Genomic DNA, 12,516 nt, shown 5'->3' with positions numbered 1-12,516 from the left:
AAAACAACGACTATTTTACATACAACACCCGAATCCGAAATACACACTATAACACGACACGACACCCAACCGACACACCAACCCCGAAAAACATCACACATCCGCACAAAGTGTACACTACCGGCATAGTACACTAGAAGATCTTCGCCTTCCATATTCTCATTTCCGTCCTTCACTTCTGGCAATACGAGGCGTTAGGTTTTTTAAGGGGAGTTCTTTTTTAATGACAATGGATGGACACACAAACACGATTGCTTTGAATTCTTGCTTGGTTTGCATTCATGCATGGTCGGCCCAGTACATAGTCAAAAAGTCTGGCCTTCCCCCCGGTATCTAGGATCGACAAGGTACGGCGTTAATTAATTGGCTTTTGCATTCGATTCCCACGGAACGGAAAGGAGGGGGTTTCGCTGGCATGCTATGAGGTGAAGATATGAATATATGATATTTCTCAAACTTTGGCTTTTAACGGTGACTTTGTATTTTGAAGTGATTTGTGTTTTAGTAGTTGTGTTTAGCGTAGATTATTAGCCAAACTCTGGCTCCATATGAAGCCACATGAGGTTAAGTCGCTCGTCCTGCAAATGCATCTCTCACGAGGTTTGACCACAGTTTTCATTCATAATTCTAAAGCCAGATATAAAGCTAACCTAAAAGCTCGCTTGAGACAAATTCCTCTCCTATCTATTTTCTTTTTCTTTTTTCCTCTCACTTCATAGAAGGTTCACATCAACATCACAACCACCCCTCATACACCCCCAAACCCTCCCGTCTTACACCCTCCATTTCCCCCTTAACATCCAACAACCGAACCTTCCCACCCTTCTCCTTACTCCACCCCTCCAAAAACTCTCTAATCCTCTTCTCAGTCACCTCATCGTCTTTGACCAACAAAGCCGCAGCATCAAACCCACCAGCACCAGGCACGACACCCGCATACACGCCCTCAACCTTCTGCGTCAGCGCATCGAGTAACTCCGTCTGACTAGACGGTTCAATCGGAACACCACTCTGCTCACCCATCTTCCTAACCAATTCCCTAACACCCACCACCGTATCACGGATCTCATCTTTCTTCGCACCAGAAAGTACATCCCCAAGCTTCTCATTCCTAGCATGCAACTCATCCCAAAGTTCCTTCGCCCCCTGTGGATCACCCTGCTCGCGCCATTTCAAGACTTGCTTAACCATACCCACAGTCTGACTCCCACAATCTACATCGCACATCCGTAGCGCGACACCAGTCGGCATGACGGCTTTATCCTTGGATACTTCCGTATCCCATTTACTATCCGCGTTCTCAACACATGCTTTAAGTTTCGGCGCGAAACCGGGGGCACCGATTTCGGGGAGATCGCGTAGGACGGATGGGGAGAAACGGCGGTATACGCACCCGCCGAAGACGGCGGCTGCGACGTCGAAGCCGGAACCTACTTTGCCTTGGGCTGCGCAGTGCGCGGCTTGGGCTAGGTTGTGCAGTGTGTGTTTGCCTTGTTCGGTTTCCAGGTTGAAGATTGATTGCGGCAGGTAGTAAGTTAGTAGTGCGGCGGTTAAAGAAGTTACCAGGGCTGCGGAGGAGCCGAGGCCTGTTTTGTTGGTGTCCTTTATCCCGGTCGGGAATTTGGCGAAGCGGCCTGTTGATGAAGGGGTGGTAGAGGAAGAATGTGGTTGCGAGTAGTAGTCATTGTCAGCTAGGATGGTGAGCTGCACCGGGTCGAACATTTTAAGATTCCCCGCGGTGATAATGTATGTCAGGGCATAAGCGAGGGTGATCTCAACAAAGGAGTTGGGGCTTATTTTTTCGCCGCTATAGTCGGAGTTAATAAGTGTTTTGTGTGGGTGAATATGAATATTTTCATAATATGATGATGCGACAGAATGCGATAAATGGAAGTAGGTGTGAAAGATATGTTGGGAAATTGTTGGGTGAGAAAAAAGACGGCTTGATGTGGTACAACATGAATAGCACCAAAAGCCATAGATTGGATGTACAATCTCACGATAGGAAATGCTCAATTTGTGCTGATCACACCCGATATGTCCGGACAGTAGAAAGTGTAAGATTGAGAGAATAAAAGTAAAAGTAAGAGTGTGCGAAGGAAACGGACTTACACTTGCAGCTGTGTCAGCTTGATACCCCCATCCTCAGGAGCAAGGTGATAACCGTATCGCCATTGAGCGTCAAGGAACTGAGGGCTATCGACAATAATTTCGCTCAGCTGTACACCTTTGCTAGTCTTGATTTCCTGGGCGATAACATTGATGCGAGCACTTAGACCGAATACCAAACCGGTGTATTGACGGTCGAGGACTAGAAAGCCTCCGGCCAGGAGAACCTTGCCCGGAGCGGAGACGGCCGTAGGCGGACTCGGCATTGGAGGATTGATAGGTGCCCCGCGTCCCTTTTCGTCCTACTACTATATATGGTGTATAAGTTAGACGAGTGACCGTAGCGCAGTCAATTGGAGACGAATTGAATGATCGACAGGGGAATAATTTTAATGTTCCCCTTTTTAATAAAAATAATTATAAATTTAGTTAAATGCTCTAGAAAAGCTTGCGAGTTTAATTGAACGCAAGGAACAATCTAGTGTAGTTTTTTTTAGGAGTAATAGTTAGGATTGAAGGTTGGGCGAAATCGAGGTGGGAATGGAATGGAATAGGTAATCCTTATTTTTTTGGTTGCGGGGATTTATGATCCCAATATTCCTGTGCCTACATAATTAATGCATCTCCCTAAGCCGAGTCAGGTATAAAACGGTAGTGCATACCACTCGGAGTCCATCATTGTAAGACTCCGCAAAGTGGGGAATAGACTCGTAGAAGGGGGGAATCAATCCTAATGGATGAGATAATGCTGGTAGAACTGCATGCTAATTCGTACATATTCTGTGACAATGACGAGGAATGGAGGATCTCATGTAGTTAAAGTTAGTATACATCGTATTTCAGATCGCTTTATGCATGTCCCATAGAAGCCTCGTAATTGAGATCCGCCGGCATGATTTTCTGTGAAAGTGTAAGTGTCAACCAATAATATGGAAAGCAAAGGAAAGACAATGATGCGAGTTGATTCTTGGCTAGGTATCCATAAACTTTTTGGGTATATTTCAAAACTGGTCTAGTCTAGATTTCTGCAGATGGCTTCAGAATGATATTGTCTATGAGTCGCACCGCTGGGCCGCCGCTATGGCCTAAATCTTCGTCAGGCTGTGGTGATTCGACGGGTAACATCTTGAATGCGCCGCTGAGAATACCGCCTATTTTGGGATCGACTTGAGTTATCTCCTCCATTGATAGGGGATCCGCAAGAGAGATATAGTCCACCTCGTATTTCACCCTTTTCTCAGAGGATAATGCCGACTGCTCGTTCAATACGTCAGTGGCTACATTATTAGCAGCCTTTAGTATCGAGTCCCGGTCTAAAACCCCATCCAAATACTGGGACTCGGCAGCCTTAAGTGACTTGTGTAGTACTGTAGCTGCTTTTCGTCGTCGCTCGCCGAGGTAAACATTTCGAGAGCTTAAAGCAAGGCCATCGGATTCACGGACGGTAGGGCCGGTGATAACTTCCGTCGGCAGCATAAAATCTCTGACCATTTTCCGGATGACCACGGTTTGTTGTACATCTTTCTGGCCAAAGTACACCTTTTCAGGTTGTACAATGTTGAACAACTTCATGCAAACGGTAGCGACACCTCTGAAAAATGTCGGCCGGGTACCACCCTCGAGAAGTTCGCTTATAGGGGTTAAAACAACGAAGCTTCCTTTAGAATCAACTTCCTGGCCCGGAAAACCCGAAGGATACATCTCAGGGGTAGTTGGTGCAAAAACAGCACTAATGCGGCCTAAATTCCCGCCATCATCGGCCAATTCACGATCCAGCTCAGCTAGGATTTTACAATCCGACTCCCAGGTTACGGGATACGAAGACAGGTCCTCCTTGATTCCAAATTGGGCCGGGTTCACATATATGCTGACGACAACATGATGGCTTTCGCGAGCTGCGGTGCGGATTAGAGAAAGGTGGCCCTCATGCAAGGCTCCCATGGTAGGGACCAATCCAACGATCCTATGGTCGAGGTACTGAGGTTTTCTCCATCGTCTAACTGCTTCAACGGTGCGCATAACTCGAATTGGCGAAGATGGGAGAGTTTCAAGGGCTGACCGCCGGGCCGAGGCCATAGTTCGGATGAAAGGCCCATTAGTTGCACGCGAGCCCATACGAGCGCGCATTGAAAGAGACAGCATGATTAATAAGATATTCTAAGTCGTAAGGAAGGTGCAAAAGTTTAAGGCGGACGAGATGAGGTAATTATTGAAACATCATGAGCCATCTCAGTGACTCAACAGAAAAAAGTGAGAGCGGACGATGCGGAAATCGTGATGGTTTCTGCTGCGGACATCTGAGGACGGAATTTGTTGGATTGAGGAACAGAAAATGAAATGGAAATACATAAGCTACCTAGGTACGATAAGAAATAAGATAAGCTAAGCTCTATGAAGCCCCATAAATTATAGCAATTGAACATGGGTCGATTGAGAGTTTACTTCTCGTTTAAGTTTCTAGATCTTTGCGATAAATTATTTGCTCACAGTTCTTCCCTTTCCATACCTTGGCACAGTTTACAGCTTCTCATTTCGACTATCAAAATAGATCTTCTGTATATCAAGGGGATAAATCGCGAATATCAAATACAATTCTAGACAAAATGACATATAAAAATGTTTCAAAGTGGGACTTGAAACTACGCGCTTCTAGAAGATTATCATGCGTATACCTATCGTAGAAATGCTAGGCTTACTATGACGTTAGCAGGGATGAAGCTTCACTGGAGCTGGAACTGGAGCTTTCAATTCCGAGGGGCTCTAGGGCTATTTTGCGGGGCTATATTAGAGTTATGGCAGTTCTTATAGGGCGGGGACTTAGGCTTTCTTAGGCTTGTTAGGTAAGCTATTACCATTATATCGGGTAACTGTCAGCGTCTCTTTCCGCTGCGACGATCCGCATCAGGACCCTGCAGAATGCGGTCTTCCTTGCTCCGATTTTGATTTATTCCATTTTATTTCAATCCTCTATTCCCATCTTTTATCGAGTCAAACTCATATCTTCATTCCTTTTCCCCATGAACAATTCTTGACCTTTCCTATATAGAGCTACAGCAAGCTTGCCTGCCGCATCGATGATGAATTCAATAGGCGCAAGCTTGCTGCTAGCAAGCCTGTGCTCGACTCTCACGTTGGCTTCCGGAGCTCAACCATACGGCCAACAACAATTACCGTTAAACGATGACTTCGACTACCAAGAAGCATGTCCCGATTATACTCAATATTCGGCCTATCCCCATCGACCTCTAAGCGAAGGTCCTCTGTCTCTACCCTTCCAAAGGCCCGATCCGCGATGTCGAACTTTTCATTCCGACGCCATAGAACAAGTCATACAGGATGTGACTTCCCGTATGAAAGATCCAGATCTAGCCCGTCTATTCGAAAATGCATTCCCTGTTAGTCTAATTGATCGTGATCTTCCTTCGTCGCACCTATATGATCGAGAAATTGACCGAGACAATGTATACAGTCTACAACAGATACCACCATCAAATTCCACACCACCGGGACCAAGGCCAAGAAAAAGTCGAAACGAAATTCATACGATGAAGGGAAATGGGAGGGGCCGCACTCGTTCGTCATTACGGGAGATATCATTGCCGAATGGCTTAGAGATTCGACCAACCAACTTTCCCCATACCAACCTCTAGCCAAGAAAGATCCGGCTATATACAATTTAATATTGGGCGCTATCAATACTCAATCCGAATATGTCATCGAATCCCCATATTGCAACGCTTTTCAGCCTCCGCCCATCAGTGGGTTACCTGTGTCTCATAACGGCCAAGACGATGTAGTCCATCCCATGTACGAGCCGACATTCGTCTTCGAGTGCAAATACGAACTTGATTCGCTTGCGCATTTCCTCGCTTTAGCAAACGATTTTAACGATCATACGGGATCCAAAGAGTTCATGACACCGCGTTGGTATTTGGCATTGGAAACATTGTTAAATGTTCTTGAACAACAATCAATGTCAACATTTGACCCAGAAACAGGTCGTTATCGGCGAAACGAGTATACTTTCAATCGGAACACGAACACAGGGACAGAGACTTTGAACCTAAGGGGCGTAGGAAACCCTCTGAACAATGGAACCGGACTTATACGATCTGCCTTCCGACCAAGCGATGATGCTACAATATTAGGTTTCTTCATTCCAGCAAATGCTATGATCGCTGTGGAACTGAAGAGAACCGCCAACATTCTTAAAGACGCTGGTAAAACAGTTTTAGCCCAGACAGTCGATTCATGGAGCCAAACCATTTCCGATGGTATTTGGGAGCATGGTGTCGTTCGTCATAGCAAATTCGGCAACGTTTTCGCATACGAAGTAGATGGGTATGGGTCGTCCATCCTAATGGACGATGCCAATTATCCGTCCCTCTTGGCTCTTCCACTCATGGGTTTTCTTGATGCGAATGATAGGATTTACAAGAATACACGGCGTATGTTGCTTGCCAAAGGGTCGAATCCTTACTATCTTACAGGAAGAGAGTTCCAGGGTATTGGAGGTTAGTCTGATCAAACCCGTTTGTGACCAGACATATGCTGACTAATTTTTGAAGGACCTCATGTTGGATTATCAAATGCGTGGCCCATGAGTCTTCTCGTTCAGGCTCAGACATCCGATAACGATGAAGAGATCGCTGAGTGTCTGAAGTTGGTGCTTAAGTCAAGTAAACTTGGCCTAATACACGAAAGTGTTGATGTTAACATAATTCATTCTTATACAAGTGAGTCCATTAAGCCTTTTAATTCAGAGTCTTCCACTAACCGTGTTAATTAGGGAGCTGGTTTGCTTGTAAGTTTAAATGATATGGTTTTTGAGTCTTATTATGTCTAAATTATACTAACGAGCTGCAGGGGCGAATGGTGTCTTCGCGGAAACGATACTTGATATAGCTAAAAGGAAACCACATTTGATTTTTAAAGAACCCGCAGCGCCTTATGAAATATGATTTTATGAATTAGTAGACTGGGAGGAATAGGAATGCTGGGTCGAATTTATTTATACCGGCTTGTATATATTTAGGTATATGAGCACCAAGTTTGACTATCCTCCAGTCGAATAACTTGGTCAAGTAGATATTATCAATGGGAAGACAAGAATATAAAAATAAATTCATTTATAGTCTGAGTAATTCCTACGTCAATTAAACATCCAACTAAATTACCATGATTGAAGAACAGAGCGTAATGAAATGCATACTCGTGTCACACAAGATTATGCATTCATAATCAAGGAAGAACAACAATTTATGAATTTAGAACGTCACAGGGCGGGTTGTCATCATCACTCCAAATCTTCTTCAACTTGAACAACATCCATAAATTATCCAAGTTTTCTTCATTCTAGATTATTGATTAATCTAGTTTCCTATACAACCCCTAATCCAAGCAGAATCGGATACGACAATTCAATCCTCACGCCGCGCGTCTTTCGCGACCGCTCAGCAGATAAATACCCGCGCGGACCTCGAGGAGGGGATCTGCGGACGCCTCAATTCCCTCAACTCTCGGAATCGGATCGAAGATAATTCTCTTCTGCTGCGCGACCTGGTCATCTGCTACAGCTTCTAACTTAATAGTACCGAGTTCAACTACCTGCCGCTCTTCCGGCCATTTCACGGTGTTATCATCAGTCACATCACCGTCTTCTGCGAGTTGTGCGTTTAGCTTGAACACGATCGGGCCAGACTTAAGTAGCTCCGGAACTCCGTCGTAGAGAAATGTCGGACTTTTATCTTTCAACGCGGCTTCGTCGAGATACTCCTCCCCGGCTGCGGGCACGATGCGGTACCGGATAAAGGTTTCTTTTCCGTCGGCAGCGATGAACTTGAATGCATTCACACCGAAGTACTTTTCCTTGCCGAAGCTGGCTGGTGTGGGCTTCGGCGCTTGGATGAAAGCTAGTGCTTTTGGATGGGAGGCTAAGTAGTCCCCGATAGACCCGTCCTTAACCGCGGCGAAGAACTCAAGAGCGTCTTGTCCGTTTGATCCTGGAAATCCGTCGACCGAGTGGGTGACGATGTCGGTGTGTACGCGGCGAGGTGTTTCGGCTAGGACGAAGCGGATCGCGAAACCCCGAGGGTTGCCGTTGGGGTCTGTATCGGGGATATCGGGGATTCCAGTGGAACTCGAGAATCTCGCGATGATTGGGGTTGAGGGGTTGTTGAAGTGAGGTGCTTTGGAGAGGGTCTTGGCTGCCTCGGTGGGAGTGAAGGTTCCTTTTAGTAAGACGCCTTTTGCATGTGCTAAAGTGTTTTGTTAGCATGAATTAGGGGATGATAAAGCTATGGTGGAGTGTACCAGGTCTCAATCCAGGATGCGGTCCGAAAATGCCGTGCAATGTACTGACGATAGCACCGCTGGTCTCGACGACCTTTTCGTCAGAGGGAAGAGGCATGGTTACACACGGACGGATACCGCGACAATGACCTTTTATTAATTCGTCTTGACCTTTAAATTTATTTCCCGAGTGTAGACAACAGGCTCTAAGGGGCTTTACTTCGAAATTTACGAGAACAATAGCACAAGGCTCTGGTTCAAGAGCCCCTTCATTTATATCGCCATCGATACCATGAACGGACTGATTAATCTACAACATACTATTGGATGCCCGCCATCTTCAAGGGTTGTGTGACAGCATATCGCTGGTTGCATTGAAATCTACCTCGGCGCCATCCATAGCAGACGAGCACGCAACCTTCTGATTATTCTACACTACAACTTCTCATGCGGTAGGCTAGTCTATGGTTGTACATATGCAAAAGACACAAAGTTCATTGGACGTCGTGTTTTGATGCCATGATGGGATATTACTGCAGCAGCTAGGAATCCTCTTGTCAGGTCGACATACCTTCAAATGTGGATTTCTTGGTGATGGCGCCTTCATAAGGTGGAGGTTTACAAGGGCGATTACTAAGGTCACATTTTCCACAACAAATCGGAACATCTCCAGTCAGGAGCCTTTTACAAATACTTCAACGACAATGGTGGTTTTATTAGACGCTAACGCATGGAATGGGATAAGATAAAACTTTTTGGATTCGGTACCCCTGAGATATCACTTCTCTACTCTTCCTCATCCGGTAGAGGAGGTGCGTTGGGGTCCATCATACATTGGTCCACACGCATCAGCTGCTTACCGGTAGCCTTGGCTATCTCGATGAATTCCTTGAGGTAGCTGACCGTGCTGTTGTACAGGTAGTGCATAACCACGATGTCACCTCCCTTGGCAACATCTCGCTTGAAAGCCTCGAGTTGCTTCTCCGGGGTGTCAGATTCAGCCCAGAGCCAATCCTCGACGTCGACACTCCATTGTACGATGTAAGGCTCGTCGATGAGAGCAGCCAATCGTTGACGCATACGAGCACCCTCGGTTCCGAATGGTGGTCTAAAGTACTTGGGTGTCAATCCGTTGAAGGTCTCCTTGACGGCTTCGATATCGTTGCTGTATTCCCAGTCGATCGAGGCTTCATCTGGTAGACCCTCTAGCGGCGGGTGAGTGTAACTGTGTAACGCGATCTGGTGGCCCTTAGAGGCCATCTCGTTATAGATTGCGCTCAAGTTGGTCGAGGGGTCTCGGAGAGGAGCACCGACGGTGAAGAATGTCACAGTGATGCCGGCGTCGTCAATGGTCTTCATGACTTGTTGTGCGAATATTGGGTCACCGTCATCAATAGCGAAAGCGAAAGAGTTAGGTCGCTTGCAGGAGAAGACAAATTGACCAGAGGGTAGCTTCTCCGGGATGGAAAAGTCCTCCGGAACCTCGTTGACGATTTCGATCTTGGAGAACACAGTCGGCGTCGTGCTGTAGAAACCCTTGAATGCGAAACCGATGGATCGCGAGCGGTTGACGTTGAAGTGCTCAAGCGGGATGTAAATGTCAGTCTCGGTGGCGTATCTGGTGGCCTCAAGAGAGTCCCAGGTCTCGGGGTAGGGGGAAATGCTGTTGTTACACTTCTCGTTGTGCTGCTGGAGGGAGACGGTGAACAGGTTGCTTCCGGTGTAGGCGATGTGGAGGTAAGATCCGTCGAACTCGGACAAGTCTCGGCAGGTCTCAGATACTTGAGTCACCCACATTAGGTCCGAGTCGTTGGTCTTGAGGGTCATGGTGTTCTTCTTGAATGTCAAGGTCATTCCATCGTCAGCACCGTGCCATTGGTTTAGGGCGTTGGTGTCCTTGTTGGCGAATTTGTCGATAACAAGGTTGGTGGCCTTGCTTGCCGGGGCGGGAACGGTCTCAGTGGGCCCGGATGGCTCAATGACTGCCGGTGGGATGTACTCCGCGACGGTCTCACCGCAGTACAAGCTCACGGGTCCGAAAGTCACGGCCTTCTTCAGGTTGGAGATGTAGATCGTTTCAAACTTGGTCAAATCAAGACCCTCGAACTTAGAGAAGGGGATGGAGTAGAGTTGCTCCTGTCCGTTGAAGGTCCAGCCAAGTTGTCTGCTAGTCAAAACGATGTCCTCAGTCTCCTCAGTGCCGCACTGGCCCTTGGTCGACGAAAGCTGAACGTCGAAAGTTGTACCGGCGGCTGCCTTGATACGGAGTGAGATACCTCCGTAAGCTTCGGCGTCGATGCAACCAAGCTGGGTATAGAAGTACGAATCAGTGTCCACGGGGGTGAAAGTTACGCGGTTGTTCTTAACAACAATGGACTTCATGGTACCATCGTCGCTGCTAGATTCAAGCAGGGCGTTGTAGTACAGAAATGTCAGACGCGATTGAGAAACCCAGTCGTCAACAAGGATGTGACTGCACTCGTCAGCTCGGGCCGCGAGCTTGTTGTTGGTCTGCCAGGTCCCTGGAGATGCGGTAGCTGTGGCGGCAGCAGCAGAGGCCGGCCGGCTTCCACTCTCGGACCAGCCACCCCACCATGGGTCGTCATCCCACCAAGGAGGGTCAGTTGGCCAAGTAGGACGTCGGGTGGTGGTGGTAGGAACAGGCCTTCTCGTGGTAGTGCGGGTCGGCGTGCTCCAGCTTCCAGTGTCAGTTTCCGTTGGGGTTACAGTAACAGTCGTGGTAACAGTGATTCCCGGGCCGGGCTCATCCGTAGGTTCAGGGCCCGCAGTAGTCGTAGGCGGAGCTGGGTCCTCAGGTGGCGGGACGTCAGCGCACAGGAATTGCACGTTGTCGAGTTGCCACTCGTTGTCAGTACCAGTCAAGCCAGCCGAGAAACCGTACCACAGGAAACCCACGACGCCTTGGAGGTTGGCGTCTGTCCAGCTGTTCAGCGGGATGTTGATGGTCTGTAAGGAACCGCTTAGGCCATCGACCGTATAGTAGTAGCTTTGGTACTCGGTGGCGTCACATTCAGCTACGGTCTGCAGCTCAATGGACACGGAAGCTGCCTCGGGACCCTTGATGTTGAAGGATACGGAGTCGTAGCCGTGGCTCGTGGCATCTAGGCAGTTGAACTGCTCGTAGATGTAGGAGACCTCGATGTTGTTCGGCGTGAAGGTTAGGATGCCGCCGTCGGTGCTGGTTGCGTTCATGGTTTGGTCATCTAAAACTGTTTAGTTGAATTCCCTTTTTAAGGAGTGCTGGGTTCTTTACTTACCACTGGTAGCACCCTTGAGCGAGTTTTCTCCATCAGCCCAAGTTGAGAAGTCATCGACCAAAAGATGCGCTGTGCATGTCTCAATCGGAGCAGGAGGCACGGGAGTAGTGACGGGAGGTGCTGGCTTGGAAGTGCCCGGGGGAGCTGGCGCCTTGGTCGTAGTGGAGCTCGGTGGTGGTGGCGGAGCCTCGGTAGAGGTCGGAGGGGGAGGGGGAGCTTCGGTTGACGTTGGTGGCGGAGCTGGTGCCTCGGTTGAAGTGGACGGGGGTGCAGGAGCCTCAGTTGAAGTCGAGGGGGGAGCAGGGGCTTCAGTCGAAGTCGGGGGAGGTGCCGGGGCTTCAGTTGAGGTTGGTGGAGGGGCGGGAGCCTCGGTAGAGGTGGGTGGTGCTGGTTCCTCCGGAGTGGACGAGGGAGGTGGGGGAGCTGGTGCCTCCGTAGACGATGGTGGAGCAGGCGCATCAGTTGAAGAGGGCGGTGCCGGGGCCTCTGTGGAAGAGGGTGGCGCTGGCGCGTCAGTAGAGCTTGGTGGCGGTGGTGCCGGAGCGTCCGTTGAGCTCGGCGGTGCTGGCGCTTCAGTCGACGAGGGAGGAGCAGGAGCCTCGGTCGAAGACGGAGGTGGCGGAGGCGCGGGAACCTCCGTTGAGCTAGGTGGTGGCGCTGGGACCGAGGTCTCAGTGGGCGCGGGAGGCGGAACTGGCAACTCAGTAGATGCCGGAGGAGCCGGAGTCTCAGAGGAGGAAACCGAAGAAGAAACAGGAGGGGGCTCCTGTCTTCTCGGAATCCTCGCAGCTGGGACGCCGCTCACAAGCAGCGCGGCAGTGATGCCGCCAACAACTTG

General features: G+C 48.7%; 5 protein-coding genes across 5 annotated transcripts; 1 reads left to right on the top strand and 4 right to left on the bottom strand.

Annotated features, from left to right (window-relative positions):
- Window positions 1-735: 735 nt before the first annotated feature.
- F4822DRAFT_434779 (Phosphomevalonate kinase) lies at window positions 736-2,375 on the bottom strand (the record flags this gene model as incomplete). The annotated part of the gene is made up of 2 exons (XM_051462065.1): window positions 736-1,807; window positions 2,113-2,375. The coding sequence occupies 2 exons, from the start codon at window positions 2,373-2,375 to the stop codon at window positions 736-738; spliced, it is 1,335 nt and encodes a 444-aa protein (XP_051309437.1).
- Window positions 2,376-2,728: 353 nt separating this feature from the next.
- F4822DRAFT_421332 (Nucleotidylyl transferase) lies at window positions 2,729-4,472 on the bottom strand. The gene has a single exon (XM_051459789.1). It carries the CDS (start codon window positions 4,249-4,251, stop codon window positions 3,127-3,129), a length of 1,125 nt encoding a protein of 374 aa, XP_051309436.1. The 5' UTR covers window positions 4,252-4,472; the 3' UTR covers window positions 2,729-3,126.
- On the top strand, window positions 4,473-7,241 carry F4822DRAFT_421327 (glycoside hydrolase family 125 protein). The gene is made up of 5 exons (XM_051459788.1): window positions 4,473-5,504; window positions 5,579-6,623; window positions 6,678-6,845; window positions 6,899-6,913; window positions 6,976-7,241. The coding sequence occupies exons 1-5, from the start codon at window positions 5,184-5,186 to the stop codon at window positions 7,068-7,070; spliced, it is 1,644 nt and encodes a 547-aa protein (XP_051309435.1). The 5' UTR covers window positions 4,473-5,183; the 3' UTR covers window positions 7,071-7,241.
- A 146-nt stretch (window positions 7,242-7,387) lies between these two features.
- Window positions 7,388-8,852, bottom strand: F4822DRAFT_84185 (catalase related protein). Its single transcript, XM_051464062.1, has 2 exons — window positions 8,422-8,852; window positions 7,388-8,366 (listed from the first exon to the last, which is right to left on the bottom strand). Exons 1-2 carry the CDS (start codon window positions 8,516-8,518, stop codon window positions 7,537-7,539), a joined length of 927 nt encoding a protein of 308 aa, XP_051309434.1. The 5' UTR covers window positions 8,519-8,852; the 3' UTR covers window positions 7,388-7,536.
- Window positions 8,787-11,986, bottom strand: F4822DRAFT_84200 (carbohydrate esterase family 4 protein). The gene has a single exon (XM_051464063.1). The coding sequence runs from the start codon at window positions 11,611-11,613 to the stop codon at window positions 9,187-9,189; it is 2,427 nt and encodes an 808-aa protein (XP_051309433.1). The 5' UTR covers window positions 11,614-11,986; the 3' UTR covers window positions 8,787-9,186.
- Window positions 11,987-12,516: the final 530 nt, after the last annotated feature.

The sequence above is a fragment of the Hypoxylon trugodes genome (assembly GCF_022578975.1).
Source record: "Hypoxylon trugodes strain CBS 135444 unplaced genomic scaffold F4822scaffold_11, whole genome shotgun sequence".
In the NCBI taxonomy this organism is placed as follows: Eukaryota; Fungi; Ascomycota; class Sordariomycetes; order Xylariales; family Hypoxylaceae; genus Hypoxylon; species Hypoxylon trugodes.
Note: the sequence above shows the minus strand (reverse complement) of the source record. Positions and strands in the feature narration are given on the sequence as shown.